This window comes from Hydra vulgaris, chromosome 03 (genome assembly GCF_038396675.1).
Source record: "Hydra vulgaris chromosome 03, alternate assembly HydraT2T_AEP".
In the NCBI taxonomy this organism is placed as follows: domain Eukaryota; kingdom Metazoa; phylum Cnidaria; class Hydrozoa; order Anthoathecata; family Hydridae; genus Hydra; species Hydra vulgaris.
In genome coordinates, this window is record NC_088922.1 from 44312501 (window position 1) to 44335801 (window position 23301).

The 23301-nt window shown below is 27.0% G+C and overlaps 1 protein-coding gene across 1 annotated transcript in view; it reads right to left on the reverse strand.

Moving 5' to 3' along the window:
- The window catches only part of LOC101237115 (huntingtin), a 108662-nt gene that overhangs the window by 31392 nt on the left and 53969 nt on the right, over window positions 1-23301 (reverse strand). Inside the window, exons 27-38 of the mRNA XM_065793347.1 lie at window positions 20500-20603; window positions 20297-20375; window positions 20013-20189; window positions 19867-19928; window positions 17717-17834; window positions 17484-17612; window positions 17320-17400; window positions 16771-17178; window positions 8649-8748; window positions 5573-5647; window positions 4852-5148; window positions 3680-3771 (exon numbers count right to left, since the gene is read on the reverse strand). Coding sequence (XP_065649419.1) covers window positions 3680-3771; window positions 4852-5148; window positions 5573-5647; window positions 8649-8748; window positions 16771-17178; window positions 17320-17400; window positions 17484-17612; window positions 17717-17834; window positions 19867-19928; window positions 20013-20189; window positions 20297-20375; window positions 20500-20603 — 1722 coding nt within the window. The remainder of the gene's footprint in view (window positions 1-3679; window positions 3772-4851; window positions 5149-5572; window positions 5648-8648; window positions 8749-16770; window positions 17179-17319; window positions 17401-17483; window positions 17613-17716; window positions 17835-19866; window positions 19929-20012; window positions 20190-20296; window positions 20376-20499; window positions 20604-23301) is intronic.

A 23301-nucleotide genomic window follows, 5' to 3' on the forward strand; every position in this document is an offset into this window, starting at 1 on the left:
TCATATATGCAACCCTCAGAATTAGAAAAAATGAGGGCTCTTTTAACAGTTTGAAAAATGAGGTCCACCATAAAACATAGAAACAAGGTCGACAATTATTTGCTAACCTCAAACACTTTTAGGTTGACAGTTAGGTTGGCATTGTCGAATGCCGACACATACTTCAAGAGCTGTATATGTAATAGCTGAATCACTTTGAAATAATTCTAATTTACTATTTTAAAACTTTCTAAATTTTAAATAATTTACAAGTTTTGAATGACTTAAAAATATGGTCTAATACAGTGTTTTATAATAATTGGTAATATTTCTATTTGATAGAAAAAAACTAAAAAAACTTGATATTCAGCATAAGCCAATAATTAACAAAATAATAATTAATCATCTATGTATTTGCTTGCTTAATTACTTTGTCTTAAAATAAAATGATAATCTACATGTTTACGATAATCATGTTTACTTCCTCTTTAAATTCAATTCTACTTCTATAAATGACTTAAGTTTATATAAATGATAAATTTTAACTATTTATCTTCATTAATCTTCCATGATTAATTTAATTTTAATAATGATAATAAAACAAGATAATAGCTATGATTTTATAAAAAAAAAATGGAATGAAGTTTTAAGTTACATTATAACAGCCTTCGAATTGATTGTTTCTAAAATAATCATTGTCTATCTTGTTTTTAAATTTATAGTTTCTTGATTTACTGTTTGTGAACTTAGATTATTCCAACTGTTTACAATTCTGTTGGTAAAAAAAGTGTATCTTGGTAAACACAATTTTATGACCTGCTTTGTGATGGAGTGTAGATTTCTTAAATACAGTTGGTTGATATTTAAAGGGTTTATGCAATTGATAGTTTTAAATCTCTTGTGGATTTTATATTGATAGATTAGATCACTCTTTGCTCTTTGTGTTTCAAAAGACATAATTACTAATCTTTTAAGCCTTCATAACTGTAATTTCTTAACTCATTAATAATTTTAGTTGCTCTTCTTTGTATGCTTTTTACAGTTTTAACGCAACCTTTTAAGGTCGGACACCAGACAGGCACTGCATATTCCAAGTGACATCTTACTAATGATAGATACAAGTGTCTTATTACAATTCTGTTATTACTTTTGAACGATTTCCTTATTAATCCTAAAAAATGGTTTGCTTTATTAGTTACAGTTGCAATATGTTTCATCCATTTAAGATATCCATCCATTTTTGATGTTCCATCCATTTAAGGTCTTTTGTGAACAATACACCTAAGTCTTTTTTATTTCAGTAGTTTTCATTTTATGTTTATTTAGTTTGTAGCTATAATTCTGGTTATTTTGACCAAAGTGAATTACATTACATTTTTCCTTGCTGAAAGTCATAGACCATGTTTTAGCCCATTCCCAAATTTTATTAACAGCATTATGTAAAATTAAATGTTTCATTAGAAACAGCAGCTAATACCTTTGTGCCGTCTGCAAACAGTTTGCAATGACATGTAATATTGTTCAACATATCATTAATGTATAGAATAAATAGTATGGGTCCCAGCACCAAGCCTTGAGGTACTCTGCTAAATACCTGTATCCAATTCAATATATAATCTCCTAATAAGACTCTTTGTTTTCTAATGGTCAGAGAAGCACGAATCCATTTTATATTGATTAATGTTAAATTAATCAATATAAAATGGATTTGTGCTTATATAATAAAGTATTTGATAAGGTTTCTGATAACATTAATAAATAATGTTATCAGAAACCTTATCAAATACTTTGGCAAAATTAAAGTAAATAATATCTACCGGTATCCTTAGATTTAGATAGTTTGTAAGAAAATCAATTTCCAACAAGTTAATAGTACAACTTATTGAAGGAACAAATCCATGCTGGTTTGGATTAATTATTTTGTTGCTATTTAAGTAAAATATTAAATCTTTATTTAAACTTTCCATTAACTTACACAAAACCGATGTTAAAGACACATGTTGGTAATTTCCAGGTTCAATTTTGTTTCTGTTTTTAAATAATGAAACAATGTTTGCCAATAGCCATTCATTTGGCAAAGTAGAGGAAATAAACGATTTGATAAACAACATAGAGAGGGGTGCTGAAATAATTGAGGCCAAATTTTTCAATACTGCTGGATTAATGGAATCATGACCCATAGATTTATTATGATTTAATGATGCAACTTTTTTCTGAACATTTTATAAGAGAATACTGTATACAGATCAAAAATTTGTTTAGAGTTTGTCCTTTCATTCAAACTATAATTTTTTGAACTATCATCCTCAACAAACGATTTAGGGAATTTGTTGCTTAATATTTCGCACATCTGTCTTCAAATGGAGGTTAATTTGTTTTTATTATCTTTTAATAGTTTTACAGAATCTTGTGGCTTATATTTGTCGTTTACATAAGAATAGAATGATTTGGGTTTATTTTTGAAATTGGATTCTTTATTCTTTTTTCAAACTCCATCATCTTTTTAATTTCTTTTGACGTAAGTTTTTGTAAATTTTTATAATCATGGAGAATCTCAATTTATTCCCACTGGCTATATATTTTTGCCATTGAATTTTTTACTTTCACCAATTGTTTGACTTTGCTATTAAACCATGGTTCATGAATACGCCCTACTACTTTTCTTTTCTTAATAAATTTCGAACAACCATCATATTTTTGAGAAGACTTTAATACATTTGGTAATTTCACATTTTAAAAACAAGCTACTCCATCTCTTTTTGAATAATTATATTTTGTTTTATTAAAAACTCTTACATATTTATTAATATCCTAATACCACTATAATATAAGATAACCTTGCTTTGTTTTGCCTAAATGAGGTTTCTTATTTATACCTCAAATTTTAGTTTTGTTATTTGTAATAAGTAAATCTGGAATGTTTGTTTCATTTTCAGAGCGTTATAAATAATTTGCATTATAAATAATTTGATAAAATTTACAATTCATGATTACATCAGAATTAGGTGGTCTACAAATGCACCCAATTAAAATTTTAACTGCATCAATTTTTAAACAGCACCAAATTTGTTCAATTTATGTATCACTTAATAAGAAGTTGTCTATTATATTACTTCTGATGCAAATAGCCACTCCACCTCCTACTTTTTCTGTCTTTTCTATTTGGTAGTTATCTACTGTAGCTGATACCACAGTGAATAAAAAAGTAATAAAATTGTGTTAATTGCTTTTTGTTTAAAATACCTCTTATAGATTTGTATAGAATTCCAATGTATTTTGCAACTTTATCAGAAATATTATTGATGTGTGATTTCCAAGACAGATTTTCTTCAATAAAAACTCCTAAAAATTTTGTCACTTTTGCTCTTTTTAGAATAACATTGTCTTTAAAAAGATCAGGCATATTTACAGGCAGTATCTGTTTTTTATAGTTTGGATGGAAAAGTATCCAAACTATAAAAAAGTTTTTTCAATATTTAAAGATAGCCTATTTTTTTGAACCAAAATTAAATTTTTTTAAGTTCTCTGTTCATATTATTAAAAAGTATGTTTATCATTCTATTAATTTTCTTGTTTTCTATTGTTTTGTAATTTATGCTAATTACTTATTAACTGCGTCTATTCTATAAACTTATTTAACAAATGCCAACAATATAAGATAATGTAAGATATACAGTAATATAAGAGATAAAAATCTTACTTCAGTTGATATATTTTCAAGCATAGGTGGTGAGCTAAGTACACCTAAAAGTGCAGCCCAAGTTTCTTCAAACTGCATTCTAGAACTCCAACCTAAAAATATATATTAAAACCTGATAAGAAAAAAAAAAATGTTATTATAAAAAAAATAATTTATTTTTTTAATAATTGTACTATATATTCCATTCAATACATACAACAGTTCGAATATTGCATATAATACACATAATAAGATAAAATTATAGTTATAAATATTGAAAATTATTAATTAAAAAATTACAATCTTTATATTTTGGAAAGGAAAAAAGTAAAAGGGAAAAGAAAATATTTATAAACTAAACGAAAAATAAAATCAACAAAAAAGTAGAATAAATAAATGTTTTAAAAGAAGAAAAGAAAAAGAAATATCTGAAAGAAATTAAGTAAAAAAGTAATGAAAATAGAAGTGAAAAAAAAAACGTTAATGAATGAAATATATAAAAAGAATGGCAAAGAAAGAAAAAAAACTATTTAAACATCGGAACCTCGATCGGCAAATGAAGATTTTTTATTATTTTTTCATATATTTCTTTAGTTTTCTTTCATATATTTCTTAGGATTATTAATTTTATTATTTATTTATTTTTCTTCAGTTTTTTAGCGTATATAGTTTTACTATTTTTTGTTAGTCATTTATTTATTTTTTTTAGTTATTATTTATTTTTAGTTATATATAAATTTTTATACAGTTATATACAATTTGTTTTTATTTTCATTTTAGCCATTTATTATATATGTCTTATTCTACCGTGTATTATTATTATCTTTTTTAATCCTTAGTTGTTTTTTTTTGCCAAAGGTAACTTTTTGTTTTGTTTGTAATGTTTGTTGTAACTTTTGTTTTGTTTTGATTTTGTCAGTGTTTTTCTGTTTATATTGTATTTATTTATTTCGTTATAACATTTGCAAATATTTTGATTATTATATTAAAACAACTATGATTATATTAATATATTTACTAAATCTTTATAATTTTTTTAGCAATAGTCATTTTTATGTCATCGTTACATTACTAAGATTAATTGTATATAAATAAACTATTTTTTGAAGGTATTTACTTGAGATTAGTATTTCAATATTATTTGTAAATAGCCGTGAAAATTTATTTTCAGAATATATATGATTGATTATTACCTATATAATTTACTCTAAAAACAAATTCTTTTAAAACATCTTTTTCTTTCAATATTTCTACTGGAAGAGGGGGAAGCTCTGTTTTTAAATCCCCTTCTAAACTAGGTTTCCATCCAAATTTCCAAACAATAGGAGGAATACGTGCATAACTATTAACAATAGGAATCCTAGCTAAACCAGTTATTGTTACAATTAAATGCTTAGAAAAAAAGGATGGTAAAGTTGATTTTTCCAATAAAAGGACATCTTTTATACTTTCTACCAACTCTGATACCTTTTTAGCTGCATCATATAACACTAAACAAAAAAAAACAGTTTATCAGATAACACTAAACAAAAAAATATAGTTTATCAGATAACAATAAATAACAAAAAACAGTTTTTATCAGATAAAAATAAACAATGAAAGTTTGTTAGACTAATTGTTCTATATCAAGTATGATGTAATGAAAAACATTTTACCATGATAATAGCACAGCGAAGTAAATATGAAAAAAGCAACAAAGTTGTTAAAAAAAAAAAAAAAAGGAAGGAGGGATGGCGTATACAAACAAATATAACAAAACAATAAAAGATAAAGTTAACACACATGAAAAACTTGATTAACTTAAAATAATTTGAATTTGTTTATTAAAATTTTATGAAAGCAACTCCTATATTATTGCTAACCTGAGTTCTATGATGAAAAATTTATAAAAGCAATTCCAATATTATTGCTAACCTGAGTTCAATGGTAATAAGTTTCCATTCATCATTTCGGGAAGTTTTACAAGATCTTTTCCAGGTCTTAAAATTACTTAAAAAATATATAAATATTACTTAAAAAATTTAATATAAAATTCATTTAAAAAATATATAAATATATATAATAAAAAAAAAAACTTATTTCAAGTGAATACATTTTTAACAAAAATTATCTACATTATATTAACTCAAATGTTTTCAAATTGAAAAAAAACTTCTAATATAAAGCAGTCATAAAATATTTGTCTGCACAAATATAAAAACTTTTTTGAATCTAAAAAAACATCTTTAACCTGCGGTACATTTAAAAGCTCATTCCCCACCATGTCTCTGGGAGTAGCACACTCAACTTGTTTCTCTGTGTAGTGGCCTTGTTATATATATGTATGTATGTGTATGTATGTGTATATATATATATATAAAATATATATAAAATATATATTTATATATACATATATAATATATATATATATATATATATATATATATATATATATATATATATATATATATATATATATATATATATATATATATATATATATATATATATATATATATAAATATAAATATATATATATATATATATATTATATATATATATATATATATATATATATATATATATATATATATATATATATATATATATATATATATATATATATATATATATATATATATATATATATACATACAGTATTGGACAAAACATTTGCAACCAACATTGAACAATGCTAAAAAGTGTTCCTAATTTTACATGTCTTAAAAATGAAACGAACTATACTACCACAGCAAACAGAGTCTGGAGTCATAGCATACCATGACATGAGCAATCAGCTGACAGGTGACAGCACACAGGCAGAATTTCGTTGAGAAGTGCCATTTTGCAGCGGACAAAACAAGTGCAACTTTTTTGGCTTGTTTCATTTTCTTAAGTCTGGTCCGTGTCAACGTCACGGAAGTTTTTTACTAATTAAAGGAAGTATCCAGAAGTTTCCAGAAGCATGCAAAAGCTTCCAGAAGTTTCCAGAAGAAGCATCTGGAAGCATCCAGTAGCATCCAGAAATATCCAGAAACATTCAGAAGCATCTAGACGCATCCAGAAGCTTCTAGAAGCATCGAAAAGAAGCATCTAGAATCTTCCAGAACAGGTTCACACAGGTTCATTTTACTATATAAGAGACATGTAAATCGACATGTAATTCAGTCAGTATATGGAAGTCAATCAGTCAGTATTATCAAGACAGTTTATCGAAGTGAGTTTTATCAAAGCCTTTTATCGAAGAACATCAATACAAGAAGTGAAATACAACAAGTGTTTCATTACATCAATCCAGTCCACATCCAACCAAGTTGTTGTGTTCCACAGAACATTATTGTATCATCACAAGGTAAATGTAACACGGTAAGCCTTGAAAACCGTGATTATTTATTTTTATTATTCTTATGACTTTAAGTGCAAAATTAGCTCCCGAGAGTGGATTGAAACTAAGAAAGAAAATTATTGGCGATTACGTAAGTGGAATGTCACAAAAAAGTATTTGTGATAAATATCGCGTGAAATGGACCATATCAAGACTATGTTCCAAATAACGTTCTACAGAGAAGTTGGCAGCAGATAACAAAGGTGGAAGACCGCGTTCCACCACTTCTAAAGAGGATTCTATGATCGTCAGATCCGTCAAGAAGGATCCCTGGATATCATCAGTCGAGATACAAAAGCAATTAGAGCTGCCTGTATCGGACTGAACAATCAGACGACGTGCTGTTGAAGCCGGATTGTTTTCTTGACGCCCTGCAAAGAAACCACTGATTTCACTAAAAAACCAGAAGAAAAGACTCCTGTTTGCTACATCTCATATTGACTGGAATGTGCAGAAACTGTCCTGTTCAGTGATGAATCGAAGTTCAACATCATTAGGAGCAATGGCATTTGCCGTGTACGTCGACCGGCCGGAAAACGCCTCAATTTACGTTACTGCCATAAGACCGTGAAGCATGGTGGAGGCAATGTAATGGTCTGGGGGTGTTTTTCTGCTAACGGTCTAGGTCCAATACATCAAAATGATGGAATAATGGACCGTTTCATGTATAAAAAATCCTGAAAGATGTTATGTTGCCTCATGCTGAATGGAATATGCCAATAAAATGGGTTTTTCAGCAAGACAACGATCCGAAACACATTGCAATTGTAGTCAAGCAGTGGTTTCAAGACAACCACCTGTCGGTGATGGATTGGCCGCCTCAATTTCCGGATCTCAACCCTATCGAGAACCTGTGGGAGATCGTCAACTGCAGAATTAATCGTGAAGGTGTTCGTAATAAGGATCAACTGTTTGAACAAATCCAAAAGGCCTGGGCAGCGATTCCACAAAGTTTCATTGATCACCTGATCGAATCTATGCATCGAAGATGCAAGGCTGTGATCGACAACAAAGGATTCGCCACGAAATATTGATAGCGAAATACAGCTTGGTCTACATTTTGTCGAGTTGCACTTGTTTTGTCCAAAAGGAAATCAACTTTTTTTAATACTTTTGATTAATTTATTAATTTTCGTGTACAAATAATGAACTTTGTGATGAATAAAACTTGAAGAACTTTGTCTCTAAACAGTTACATAGTTATTTCTCTAAATTGAAAAAATGCAGCACTTTTATATAAAGAAACTAAATTAGCATTATTTGGTTGCACTCAATTTGTCCAATACTGTATTTATATATAATATATATATATATATATATATATATATATATATATATATATATATATATATATATATATATATATATATATATATATATATATATATATATGTGTGTGTGTGTGTGTAGGGGTACAATCATCAATTTCTATAAAAATATATACAATATAAATTTCCAATTTATATAAATGTATATTAATGGTCTGTACATTTTACAATTTTTCTGTTCTAAAAATAAGTTTAATCTGATTCTGAACCATGTTATTACATAAAACAAAACATTTTTCATTAATTTTACTAATTATAGTTAACTTGTTCAGCCATTATGAAAAGTAAAAAAACTTACAGTATTTAACAAGAAGATGAATTCTGCATATTGATTGAGAAATTATTAAAGCATAAACCTGCTGATTCAATGCTTCAAAAAATTCTTGACAGTTTAAAACCTGTAAAAAATAAATACCGCTTGAAAAAATAAAGTATCGAAAAAAAATAAAAGTCATACACTAAGTAGTTTAAAATCTAAAAATTTCAAAAAGAAATGTTTTAAAAGTAAAATTAAATGTTATTTATATATATGATTTTTAATTTCTAAAATTTTCTAAAATTTTATTTTCTAATATATATATATATATATATATATATATATATATATATATATATATATATATATATATATATATATATATATATATATATATACATATATATGTATATATATATATTTATATATATATATATATGTATACATACATACATACGTACATACATATATATATATATATATATATACATATATATATATATATATATATATATATATATACATATATATGTATATATATATACAGCAGTGGCCAAAAAAAAATCCATCTTGCAACTGCCATAAATCAATGCTAGGAATAAGCGAGTTTTCCAAAATTTCGATGTACCTTTCTTTGTTGAGTCTACCATCGAATAAATGAAAAACGCCAACTCCACAGGCACTCATACAGGCCCAAATGCCTATTGAACCACTGCCTTGTTTTGTTTGTTTCAAAACGCATGACTCATCGAACCGTTCGCTTGGAAGTCTACGCAACATTACGCGACCTTTTCTGTGTCTACCTCAACGTTCATTTCATCACTAAAGACCACACAGCTCCACTGATCTGTTGACCAATTTTTATGTAGTTTGCACCACTCTTTCCTGGCAAATTTTTTTTTTTATTTAAGCGTGGTTTTTTTGCAGCAGCATGCCATAAATAATTTAAATTGTGGAGGACCCTTCGCACAGTTCTAGGGCTTGCTTTCAGACCATTTGACAGTGTCCATTTCGTAGACAAGTCTGTAGATGATGCTTGTCTGTTTTCTTTCATTAATCTCACTAACGAGCGAACATCACGGTCATTTGAAATTTTATTGCGTCCAGTCCTATGATGATCATTAATTGACCGGGTCTCTTTGTATCTTTGAATTATGTTAATAATGCAAGAGTGAGACCTTCCGAGCTTTTGTGCTATTTGTCTGAGGCTATAGCCTTCTTCTTTTAATACAAGAGCTGCGTATCTGTCTTTTTCTTCGATCTTTACACGCATTTTTGCAATATTTTTATATCCTTATTGCAATTCAAAAAATAAATGTTTATTTGATATTGAAACTCAGGTTTTGACATTTTATTTTATAGCCAACGTAATAAGCAATTAAGACAGTTGAAAAAAATAATGAATTATTATTTTTATTAAGTGCAAATTAAAGATTTGAAAGTGGTGGTTAAATTTTGTCCAATTTATTTAAAGAAGATTTATAAGTACTCATCAGTTTTTTAATAAGTTAAACGCTATTTAATTAGAACTAGATTAAAAAAATTATACCACTTTAATCCGTATGTTTTAATTAACAAGATGTTAAAAAAAAAAATTTAATATGTAAATTAGAATCTTCTTAATTTTAATTTAAAGAAACCAACTAAAAAATGAGTGGTCTTTAATTTTTGGCCACCGCTGTAAATGTATATATATATATATATACATATATATATATATATATATATATATATATATATATATATATATATATATATTAAAAACAAGCTCGGAATTATTTTGTAAATTATGAATCAATTACTCATAGTTTTAATTATGAATTTGTAAATAATTAGACAAAAAATTATGAAAAAACATCAAAAAAACTTCTATCATTGCACAGTGCAAGATGGAACTCTAAACTATCATGTTTTTGTTTCCTACTTTCTTATACCAATAAGGAGCTGTGAAATCAAAACCACAGCAACCTTTTTTGCACATCGTGACAAAAACGTGAGTTCAGGAAACATTTATATAATAAATTATATGACTATATAATAGATGCATTGACTGAATACCAATGTAATAATTAAATATTTAGATTCTCAGATTATAGTAGCATGGCTATGTCCATCAAAAAATATCATACCTTTAATATATATATATATATATATATATATATATATATATATATATATATATATATATATATATATATATATATATATATATATATATATTTATATATATATATATATACATATACATACATACATATATATATATATATATATATATATATCAGTAGAAAATCACTTAATAAAAGTTTTTCATTTAAAACTGTGTTTCATCAATAAAGATTCACAGCATTTCTGATGAGCCTTTACTGATGAAACACAGTGTTAAATGAAAAATTTTTGTTTAGTGATTTTTTAATAATTTGTAATTCCTCTGTTTTTTTATGAACATTGAGCACTCTATTTTTGTAAAATACATTTTAAATATATATATATATACATATATATATATATATATATATATATATATATATATATATATATATATATATATATATATATATACACATATATACATATATATATAGAACCCTTAGATGTTGTCCGAAAGTTTTTTCCATATTTTGTTGACAAAAAGTAAAAATTAAAATTCAAGACCGGAATTTTTTTTTTTTAATAATGATAGACTGCCTGCCCCAACCAAACCCTCAGTCGATGTAGCAGCACTCCCTTGCGGGTCAGGCTATTTGTCAGTCGATGTAGCAGCACTCCCTTGCGAGTCAGGCTATTTGTCAGTCGATGTAGCAGCACTCCCTTGCGAGTCAGGCTATTTGTCAGTCGATGTAGCAGCACTCCCTTGCGAGTCAGGCTATAAGATAGTCGATGTAGCAACACTCCGCGCATGATTTACAGTAAAAAAAATGAAAATAAAAATATTTTAATAAAAAAAATAAAAATAAAAACATTTTATTAAAAAAAATAAAAATAAAAACATTGTTTATATTGTTAAAAACATTCAGAATGTTTTAAAAACATTCAGAATGTTTTTAAAAACATTCCGGTCAATTAAATTTGCGTTTTTGTGGTTTTTTTAAAAAACGATTAATTTGTAATTAAATTAATGGTTTTTACTTTCGTCCAACACGGAAATGTTGGACGAAAGTTAAAGTAATTAAAAGTGACGTATATGTTGGCGTAAGAATCACTTTTTTCCTTCCGCTCTTCCCAAAGCCAACAAACTATAGATCTATATATATATATATATATATATATATATATATATATATATATATATATATATATATATATATATATATATATATATATATATATATATATATATATATATGTATATATATATATATATATATATATATATATATATATATATATATATATATATATATATATATATATATAAGCATCTTCACTTCCAACAAGGCTGCAAGCAACCACTATTAGAGTTGAAAGTTACTGGAAGGGAAAAGATGTAGTTTATAAAGCAAGATACGATTAACAGATAACTTAAAAGATTGCAATCAATCAGGGAAACAAGATGAAAAAGGCAAATTCAGAAAAACTGATGTTGAAGAAAAAAACTAGACAAATAAGAATTTTTGAAGAATTAAGAAACAGTTGTAGTAAAAGAATGAGACTTAATTGAATGATGACTAACACGAGAATGAACTTTAGTAGATTGCACAAGAGACGCTAAATTTTTAGAGCAGCACTTATTATAGTATTTATAAAAAAAGGAAAGAGAAGCAAAATTACGAAGATGCAACAAAGGTTGAAGGTTGGCTGCAAAAGCAAATCCGACTATATAAACAATGCATTTCTGCAACTTGTCTAAAAGAGAAAGGGCATCATTCATTAAATAGAGCTTAGAAAGTGTAGACAACAGTTCTGGAGAACTTTATGCAAGACTATAACAGATATGTTGTCCGGAACACAAGCTGTAGAAGCCAGGAAATCTCTTTAGATACAGAAGCTGGAGTATTACGAATGTCAATCAACTTGTTTGTCAGCTATATCGGATAGAATATAATTAGTGGGGATGTAGTTAATCAAAAGAAGAAGAAGAGAAGAATGTAGGATGTAATTAATCAAGAGAAGAGATTGATGAAAAATTCTTAGCAAACAATTCAACTTTTTCTATAGATGAGGTAACAAAATTGAAATCGTGCAACACAGGAGAAATAACAGATTTGCCCTTATTATAGACACTGTTAAAAGTTCTCTAGAAGTCTCTTGAGCCTAATTTTTGATATGAAATACGAGTTTTTGTGACCTGAGAATAGCGAGCTTAGGTGTTAGACAAAACCTTTTTACAATGGTTTCTAGCAATAGTAAACAGAGGTCTATTTTCTAAAGAATTGTTTTGGCGATAGATATGAAAGTTATGTAAGAAGCATGTTTGTCAGCTCAAGAAGAAAGACAAAAACTTCTAGACAATTTCTACCCAAGTGCCATCACAAAAAAAATCACGAAAAGAGTCACAGTTAGCTTTAAGATAGCTGTAAGAGGTACGATGATAGGGGGATTTTAGAGAGATCAAACTGTGATCAGAAGCACCTAAGAGTAAATGTGGAGAAACTGAGCAATGACTAGGATCAGAAACAAGACATAAATCGAGTAGACGATTCGGAATGTCTGGAAAGTGAGTTGGAAAGTTGACAACTTGTGTTAGAGATTGAGAGAGACAAAAGTTGTGGGCCTTAACACCGACAGAGTCACTGACACAAGAACAATGCCATTCAATGTGATAAGGATTAAATTCAACAACAACAAGGATATTGGCTGAAGGATAAAGAGAAAGGGCTTGGTTAATTTGATCAGAAATAACATCAAAAAGAGTGATGTCTTGAGCTGAAGGAGAGCGATATAGAACAAAGAGAAAGGTGATAGCGATAAATAGTGCTAAACAAAAGGATATCAAAAAATAGTCTGTGGATTCAAACCTAGTTTCCAGACAAATGAGTGAATTTTTATGAATGTAAAGCCCAAGCCAACCATGTGACTATTGGAGTCTTTACATATTAAAGGAAGATAACCATCAACACTAATATCACAAGATAAGACAGCTGAACTCAATTTAGTCTCACAAAGAGCAAGTAGGTCTGATGAACTTTGCAAGAGATAAGACTCAACAGAAGAAAAGTTACTTCAAAGACCACAAATATTAGTGAATGATAGATGGTTTTTTGAGTTTTATAGCCTTTGATACTTTAGCCATTTTTTAAATTGGTAAAAGAACTTGACTCAAAGCACAGATAACACTCAGTACACAATCTAACAGACCAATATATATATATATATATATATATATATATATATATATATATATATATATATATATATATATATATATATATATATATTTATATATATATATATATTTATATATATATATATATATATATATATATATATATATATTTATATATATATATATATATATATATATTTATATATATATATATATATATATATATATATACACATACATATATATATTTCATGCTTAGACTAATCTACAGCTTGTGGTTCGGATAATATATGTGTTATAGTCTTGCAGAAGAGTTCTCCAGAGCTATCCAATACTTTCAAAACTATTTAACAAGTGCTTATCAAAGTCTTGTTTTCCAGCCTGCTGGAAAGCGGCATATGTTATCCCTATTTTCAAAAACTCTGGACAGCATTCTGACTTGTTCAACTACTGTCCCATTAGTTTTCCTACTTTTATAAGCAAGATTTTTGAGTCTTTAGTTAACAAACACTTAATCTCTCATCTTGAGTGTAATAACTTCCTGATCATCAATATGGATTTTGATTTTCTCGCTCTACGGCTGATTTGTTAATGGTAATAACTGATGGGTTTTATTGTGCATTAGCTAGATGTGGAGAGGTTAAGGCTATCACTCTCAACATTTCTATAACTTTTGATAAAGTTTGGCATGCTGGTCTTCTCCATAAGCTCTCTTCTTATGGTATATCGAGTAACATCTTTAACATTATCAAACCCTTCCTTACCAATCATAGTATAAAAGTTGTCCTTGATGGACAGCACTCTTCTTCATATCCTGTAACTTCAGGGGTTCCTCAAGTTTCTATCTTTAACCCTACACTATTTTTAATTTACATTAATGATCTTCCAGAAATTCTCACATTTAAGGTGACATTGTTCGCTGATGATACTACCATTTATTCTTGTCTTGATAAGAAGCCAACATTCTCTGATTGCTTGGAGGGGATGTTTGAGCTTGAAAAAGATCTCACTTCTGCTACAGCATAGGGATCTTAGTGGATGATGAACTTGATAAAACTCAATTTTTTTCAACTAATTGTTATCACAATAATCTAGGTCTTCTTATATTTATAAAAGGTAATGTACTTGATGAATTATCTACCCTTCATCTTATAAGATTAACTCTTACTTTCCATCTTTCTTGGAAACCATATATCAAACTGATTGCAAAATTAGCATCTGCTAAGGTTGCATTTATTTATCATGCTTACCACTTTCTTACTCTGGATTCTATTCTTCATCTCTATATATCTCAAATCCATCCTTGTATGGATTAATATTGCTATATCTGGGGTGGATCTTCCAATGATGTCCTTTCTTTTTTAGACAAGGTGCAAAAATGCATTGTAAATATAGTTGGACCTGCTCTTGCAGCCAACCTCCTACCATTGTCGCATCTCTGTAATGTTGCTTCTCTTCTATAAATACTATGATGGACACTGCCCCATCCCCACTAAAAATCTAGTGACTCTTGTGCCATCTACTAAAATTCATTCTTGTGTTACTTGTCATTCAATTACATCTCTGTAATGTTGCTTCTCTTCTATAAATACTATGATGGGCACTGCCCCATCCCCACTAAAAATCTAGTGACTCTTGTGCCATCTACTAAAACTCATTCTTGTGTTACTTGTCATTCAATTAAGTCTCATCCTTTACTTTGACTGTTCCAAGGTGCACAGAAAATTCTTATTCATCTAGTTTTTTTCCTTAAACATCAGTCCTTTGTCTGTTAATCATTATCTTGCTCAATAAATTTTATCATTTCTCTTCCAGTAACTTCCAACTCTTATAGTGGTTGCTCGCAGCCTTGTTGGAAGTAAAGATTTTGAAAAAAAAAAAAAAAATATTTGTATGTATATATGTGTGTATATATATATATATATATATATATATATATATATATATATATATATATATATATATATATATATATATATATATATATATATATATGTAAATTATGTTAGTTTATTTTACAAATAGAGTGCTCAATGGTCTTAAAGAACAGAGCAATAATTAATTAGTAAAAAACACTTATCTAACTTTTATCATATCTAATTTTATCATATCATATATAACTTCAAGTCGAAGATAAAAGTTAGATAAGTGTTTTTTACTAATTATATATATATATATATATATATACATATATATATATATATATATATATATATATACATATATATATATATATATACATACATACATACATATATATATATATATATATATATATATATATATATATATATATATATATATATATATATATATATAAAAGGAGAAAATCCAAGGAAGTTGCAGCTACATTGACAGAGGATTTGGGTTAGTGTAGCTAAAATTTTTTAAATATTCTTTATTTTTTTTTTATTTTTGAAAAATACATTAGGTTGGCAAAAAAAGTTGATAAGTATATATCTATATACAATATAGTATGTATGTATGTATGTATGTGTGTATGTATGTATGTATGTATGTATGTATGTATGTATGTATGTATGTATGTATGTATGTATGTATGTATGTATGTATGTATGTATGTATCTATGTATGTATGTATGTATGTATCTATGTATGTATGTATGTATGTATGAAGTATGTATGTATGCAGCCCTCGGAATTAGGGTCAGCATTCAACAACGCCAACCAAAAAGCGTTTGAGGTTGGCAAAAAATCGCTGACCTTATTTCTGTGTTTTATGGTAACCCCTTAGTGTCTAAATTTTTTTGCTGACCTGATGCCGACCTCTAACAGTTTGAGGTCATTAATCTATTGCCGTCCTCATTTTTTCTTATTCCGAGGGTTGATGTATATATTTATGCATGTATATAAAATAATCTTCATAATAATACCTACCAAAGCAAAAGAATGAAAACATTGTTGAATTGAAGTTATACAAATTTTATTTGTTTCAACTTGGAGCATACAAACATAAGGATATACCAAAACAAGTTCTAATATCTTTGATATATCCTCCTTTGTTATATAAGATGGTTGATTAAAATAGCAAGATGGATACAAAATCTGAAGTACACATCTAACAAGATACTGATACTTTGTCAACAAATTCTTATCTGATAAACTATTTTTAAGAAAGTTCACATTGTATGAGACATATTGAAAAGAATCATGTTCCACAAAAAGTCTCAGATCATCTAAAAAATATTTGATATGCTTTATTAAGCTAGTCTTTGCTGAGGTAAAAAGATAATCCTGGTTTTCTGGAGGTAGGATTTGAGAGTACTCATATGAGTATGAAAGCTCCTTAAAAATAAAAATAACCAAATTAAAATTAAAAAATTAAAAGAACTTGTATGATAAATGCAAGTAGCAAGTAACAGTTTTCTGTTATAAATAGAAAATAGCAATTATTTAATAAAAAACCTTTAATAATTAAAAACATACTAAATCACTTTTTTTACTCTTTCGGACATCTCGAAAACTTGTTTCCCTTAATAGTGTCTCTAATAAAACCACACTGAATTTCTAAAAAAGAATTTGGGAAGTTTTTTGTTCATGAAAACAATTATAGTTTGAAAAATTCCTTAAAAATAAAACCAAGAAAAAACCTGATTTTCTAAGATACCATTTGCATCCTGATTTTTTAAAGAGCTCAACAAATAAATACTGCAAACTGCTTCTTGTTCATTTCCTGGGTCACAAAAACAAAGCTTTTGTACAAAATCAACCATCCAATTCTGAAAAAACAACTGATGATAATAATAATAATAATAATAATTAAAAAAAAATCTCCGATTTCTCTGATCAATCTCTTATCAGTTAATAATAAACAATAAAGTACCTCATCAATAGAAAACTTCTTTAAATCCACAGCCACTAAGTCTAAAGGATGAGAAACTATCTTTTCTGATACTTTTTGTTTCGTCACTCTTTTAATTAGTGAGCAAAGCCTCGGATATCTACAACATTTTAAATAACTTTTAACAAGTTTTACACATTATTTTAGATAAAAATATTTGTAATGACCTGCAATGTAAACTACATTTGCAATTCTTTACTGTAAATGTTATCTTGTCTTATTTCTTAAATGTCATCTCATTAAATTTTTTTAAACTTTCTCTCATCTCATTTTTTGTAAATTTCATCTCATCTTATTTCTTAAAATGAAAGTTTTTGGAAAAAATATCAACATAAAAAACAGTTTTTCATTCATTCATCTCCTTTGGTTTTTAGGTTTCTATCTCATGCCAACTTATTTGAAAGTGGTTTAAAAAAAGTAAAAATTACTTCAATTAAGTACTAAAATGATAAACTCACACTTTTGACCTCAACTTTTTTTAATACTTTGAAATTTTACAAGAGAGTTGTTCCTAATTTTGTGATAAATAATTCATGTTTCACAAAAAAGTTTGTTACTTTCACTACAATACAGATGCACAAAAGGGGAGGTGGGCTTAAATGAATGATTATACTACACAGAAATTTAAGGATCAAACCCTATGAAATTCACAATGAACTTCATCTAAATGGATCTGTTAAAATATTTTCTCAAAAAACTTATAAAAAATAAAGTTTTTAAATGAAAAATTGTAAAAAAATAAGTTTTTAAATAAAAAAATTGCAACTTTGGAAAAGCTAATAACAAATGTTGATATTAGTTTTTCCAGCATATTATAGTGCATATCAACTCCATATTAGTCCAAATGTAAGAAGGCTGCAAGCAATCACTACTAGTGATTGCTTGCAGCCTTCTTATATTTGGACTAAGCCAACAAGGCTGCAAGCAATCACTACTAGAGTTGGAAGTTACTGGAAGAGAAAAGATGAAGTTTAAAGAGCATGATAACAATTGAAAAACAACTTAAAAGATCGCAAATTATATGAATCAGAGAAGCAAGATGAAGGAAGCGAATTCCAAAGAACTGATGATCGAGGAAAAAAATAAGAGTTTTTTGGAGCACTTAGAAATAGTCACAGAAAAAGGATGAGACTTTAAAACCAGTAAAACAAATTAGCAACTGCATCACTATCCGTAAATTTACCCCCTTGCAAAATGAAATTGAAAAATAGTTTTTAAACCACATCTTTTTTTCTTTTTTTACCAATTTTCTAAAACTGTTAAATATTTAAAGAATAATTTTACACTCACATAAAATTTCCAAAAATTATTTTACTACCTTGCAAATTTTTATTAATGGTTCGTTTTACAACATATTTTTATATTACAACAATGCAATAATTATTTGCAAAAACATTTGCTAACAAATTATTAATTATGATCGTATAAAAAACGAAGCAAAAGCAACAATATTTAAATTCTTTATTTCCATTAAAAATCTTTTTTTTTACATATTTAAATTAATTTTTTCATATTTTTTATAGCAAGCCATATTAATAGTATATCTTGTTTCTGTAAAAATATAATTGCCTAAATTTAAACACACTTTACTGTCTAAATAAATCTAAACACATTTTATTGTTTAAATAAATTTAAACACACTTTATTGTCTAAACAAATTTAAACACACTTTATTGTCTAAATAAATTTAAACACACTTTATTGTCTAAATAAATTTAAACACACTTTATTGTCTAAACAAATTTAAACACACTTTATTGTCTAAATAAATCTAAACACACTTTATTGTGTAAACAAATTACACATTTTATTGTCTAAATAAATTTAAACCCACATTACTGCCCAAACAAATTTAAACACATTTTATTGTCTAAATAAACTTAAACACACTTTATTGTCTAAACAAATTTAAACACACTTTATTGTCTAAATAAATTTAAACACATTTTATTGTCTAAACAAATTTAAACACATTTTATTGTCTAAATAAATTTAAACATACTTTATTGCCTAAATAAATTTAAACCCACATTTAAACAAACACTTTATTTATTTAAAAAAACTTTATTGTGCCTTTTATTTAACGGAACATTTCATTTACATTTTATAAACTGAAAATTCAGATTTTTTACCTTTTGTTATGGATAGCAACATCAGAAAATTTTTCCAAATTTTCTATAGGAAGTTTGTATTCCTAAAATAATAAAAAACACATAAAAACTGAATATTTTTAAATAAACAAAACAAAAACAACAACAAAAAATTAAATAAAACTAGCCTGATCATCAAGAGATTGAAGGTATTCCATTCTTCTACAGGCTAGAGTTTCTGCTTTTCTTGCAAGTCCATATATTTTAATAGAAGGCAATAAAGATAAAAGAAAATAAATAACATTTGCTGATAAACCCAACTCCACATGTTCTAATAGAACCAGAAGAGATTTCATAATTAGATGCTAAATAAATAATAAATAGAACTAATTAAAACATAATTTAAAATTTAATAAAAAAATAGTTAAACCAAATAAATTGAAAGCTTGCACAAACTGAAAACTTCAACAACCTTTTCCATTATGGTAGATACTGAATCAGATAACATGGAAAGCAAACATTGAGAAAGAGCAGTATTTCGAAGAATAAAACTAATGCATAAAAATAATATAAAGAATAAGAATAAAATAAACCAATTAATTAAAACTAATTACTTAACAAAATAAAAAAAGTATTAGAACAAACCAAGCATAGATACATATAAAAAGCACATACTCGATTAGCTGTTTCACAGGACGCTCACGAAGGTTAAGCAACAAATTAGATGCATTATTTGTTAAAAAAGTGTTTACTGAGGAAAACTGAACAACTTTCATTTCCTAAATGCAACACAAAGTTAGTAAATGTAAAAAAATGTAAAACAAGGTAAAGAAATATCTAAAAAAATAAATGCATAAATTAGTAAATAAATATATAAATTAGTAAATAATGCATAAATTTGTAAGTTAATATATAAAAATGACTTTGATTATACACATAAAAAATGTAAAACAAATATAATTGTCTAAATCTCCTACAAGAATCATCTAAACATAAATATCTAGTACAAGAAAACCAAGTACAACTACACCTATTCCAAAAGCACAATGGTATATTTATTATTATTTGGTATATTTATAATAAAATTCATGAAATAACTATATTTATTATTAAACCGGTATACCGGTATATTATATTAAACCAGTATACTGGTATACCAGTAAACGGGTATTCCGGTTTAACAATAAATATAGTTATTTCATAAGATTTATTTTTATGGAGTAAAACGCATGAATAAAAATTTAATATTTGATAAATATGAAATTATGTAAAAATAAATATTTTTGTATTTGATAAATTTGAAACTATGTAAAAATGTTTTTATATTTGATAAATACAAGATTATAGAAAAATAAAAAATTACCAAATAAGTTGAAATGAGACAAAGTTGTAAAAGACCTTAAACGTAATCAATTTGTTTTTAAATGTAATAAATTGTGTCAAACATTTTCATTGAATATCCATAAAAAATTGTCTTAGTTTAAAAAATGGACTTTCGTCTTATAAAAGAAATCTGGTATCTCAAATCTCCTGCTATAATAAAAATATATTCTGTTTGAGATCTCTTTGTTTGCTCAACAGATCATTTTCATTAGTTATTACTTTTTCAAATTTTTTTTAAATCTAAGATTTCATCTTCAAATAACAGTATGTAAATTCAAAGCCCAGCTGTAAACTATAGTTTACAGTAGCACTTTTATCATTATAATCCCTCGAAGCTTCATAGTACTCAGTTTTGTGGTTTGCTGCAATTGTTGTTTAGTAGATTATGTCACTAAACACCTTTAATAACAATTCCAATATTTCTGTTAAAACTATTCTCTTTATAACAAATTATATCCTTATTTCTTTTGATTACAAAAAATAATTGATGTTATAAAAAGAATTCTCTCTGTTATGTCTAATTTTTTGCTGAATGATAAAAAGATATTTTTCAATTGTAAAAATAAAAGTAATTTGAACTTCATTGCAAGAGAGTTTGATAGAGCTAATATAATGTCCTTTACAATCTGCAACTTAACTACTTTTTTAAAGCATTATCAATATCTGTATTTAATATTTCATCTTCAAACTTAGCAATTGAGAGCACTATAAAAAGTCCTTTTGTTCTATAACCTCTCTCAAACATATCTAATGTACTGTTCCAACATGTAGCAACACTTTTAACTAACTTATGTCTAAGTAAAACAAGATTTTTTGGGTTTTCTTGTGATATTCTAGTCACATTAAGAAAAAAAAAATACTACTTTTCTAAATACTACAGAAATATGGTGAGGTGTGTGCATGCTGCATTGTATTATTCAAGTAAAACTTAAACTGTCTTTGGTAGGCGTTTACAAAGTAGACGCTTTGAGGCATTTCTCAATGAAAATGACACTGAATATAGTGGTCTGCTTTATTATACTGAGATGGGATGGTTTTATAGAAGTTATATGCTGAAAAGAACTTTTGATTTGAGACAAAAGATAATAGATTTGAAAAAAAGAAGAAGTTTGTAGAAAAGTTTGCATCTCTTATAGACCTGACCCAACATTACAAACTTATAGACCTGACCCAACATTACAAACTTATAGACCTGACCCAACATTACAAACTTATAGACCTGACCCAACATTACAAACTTATAGACCTGACCCAACATTACAAACTTATAGACCTGACCCAACATTACAAACTTATAGACCTGACCCAACATTACAAACTTATAGACCTGACCCAACATTACAAACTTATAGACCTGACCCAACATTACAAACTTATAGACCTGACCCAACATTACAAACTTATAGACCTGACCCAACATTACAAACTTATAGACCTGACCCAACATTACAAACTTATAGACCTGACCCAACATTACAAACTTATAGACCTGACCCAACATTACAAACTTATAGACCTGACCCAACATTACAAACTTATAGACCTGACCCAACATTACAAACTTATAGACCTGACCCAACATTACAAACTTATAGACCTGACCCAACATTACAAACTTATAGACCTGACCCAACATTACAAACTTATAGACCTGACCCAACATTACAAACTTATAGACCTGACCCAACATTACAAACTTAAAAATCTTATTCTATCTTTTCAGTTGAAATTAACATTGTAGGAGTAGTAGTTAAGGACTGGAAATTTCAATTATTTTTTAACCTTGGGTAAGCTGAATCCTGGAAAGACAGCAGAATTTGTTACCTATTTTGCAGATATTAAAAATGCTTACAAAATCAAATTGTTCACAGTGCCATTCTCTGTTGAGAATGGCACTGTGAAGATTCTTGTTGATTGAAACTGTTCCAGAAAATTTCCAAATGTAGTTAATTAATGTTCAATGCAGTTAAGTTTTGAGAAGAAGGAATATAATCAACAAAATTTGATGGTATTTTACAAAAATCTTGACCAAAATGAGTACAGCGACTTAGTTGACAATGCAAAAATGTACTTGTACATGTACTTGTGTGAAAG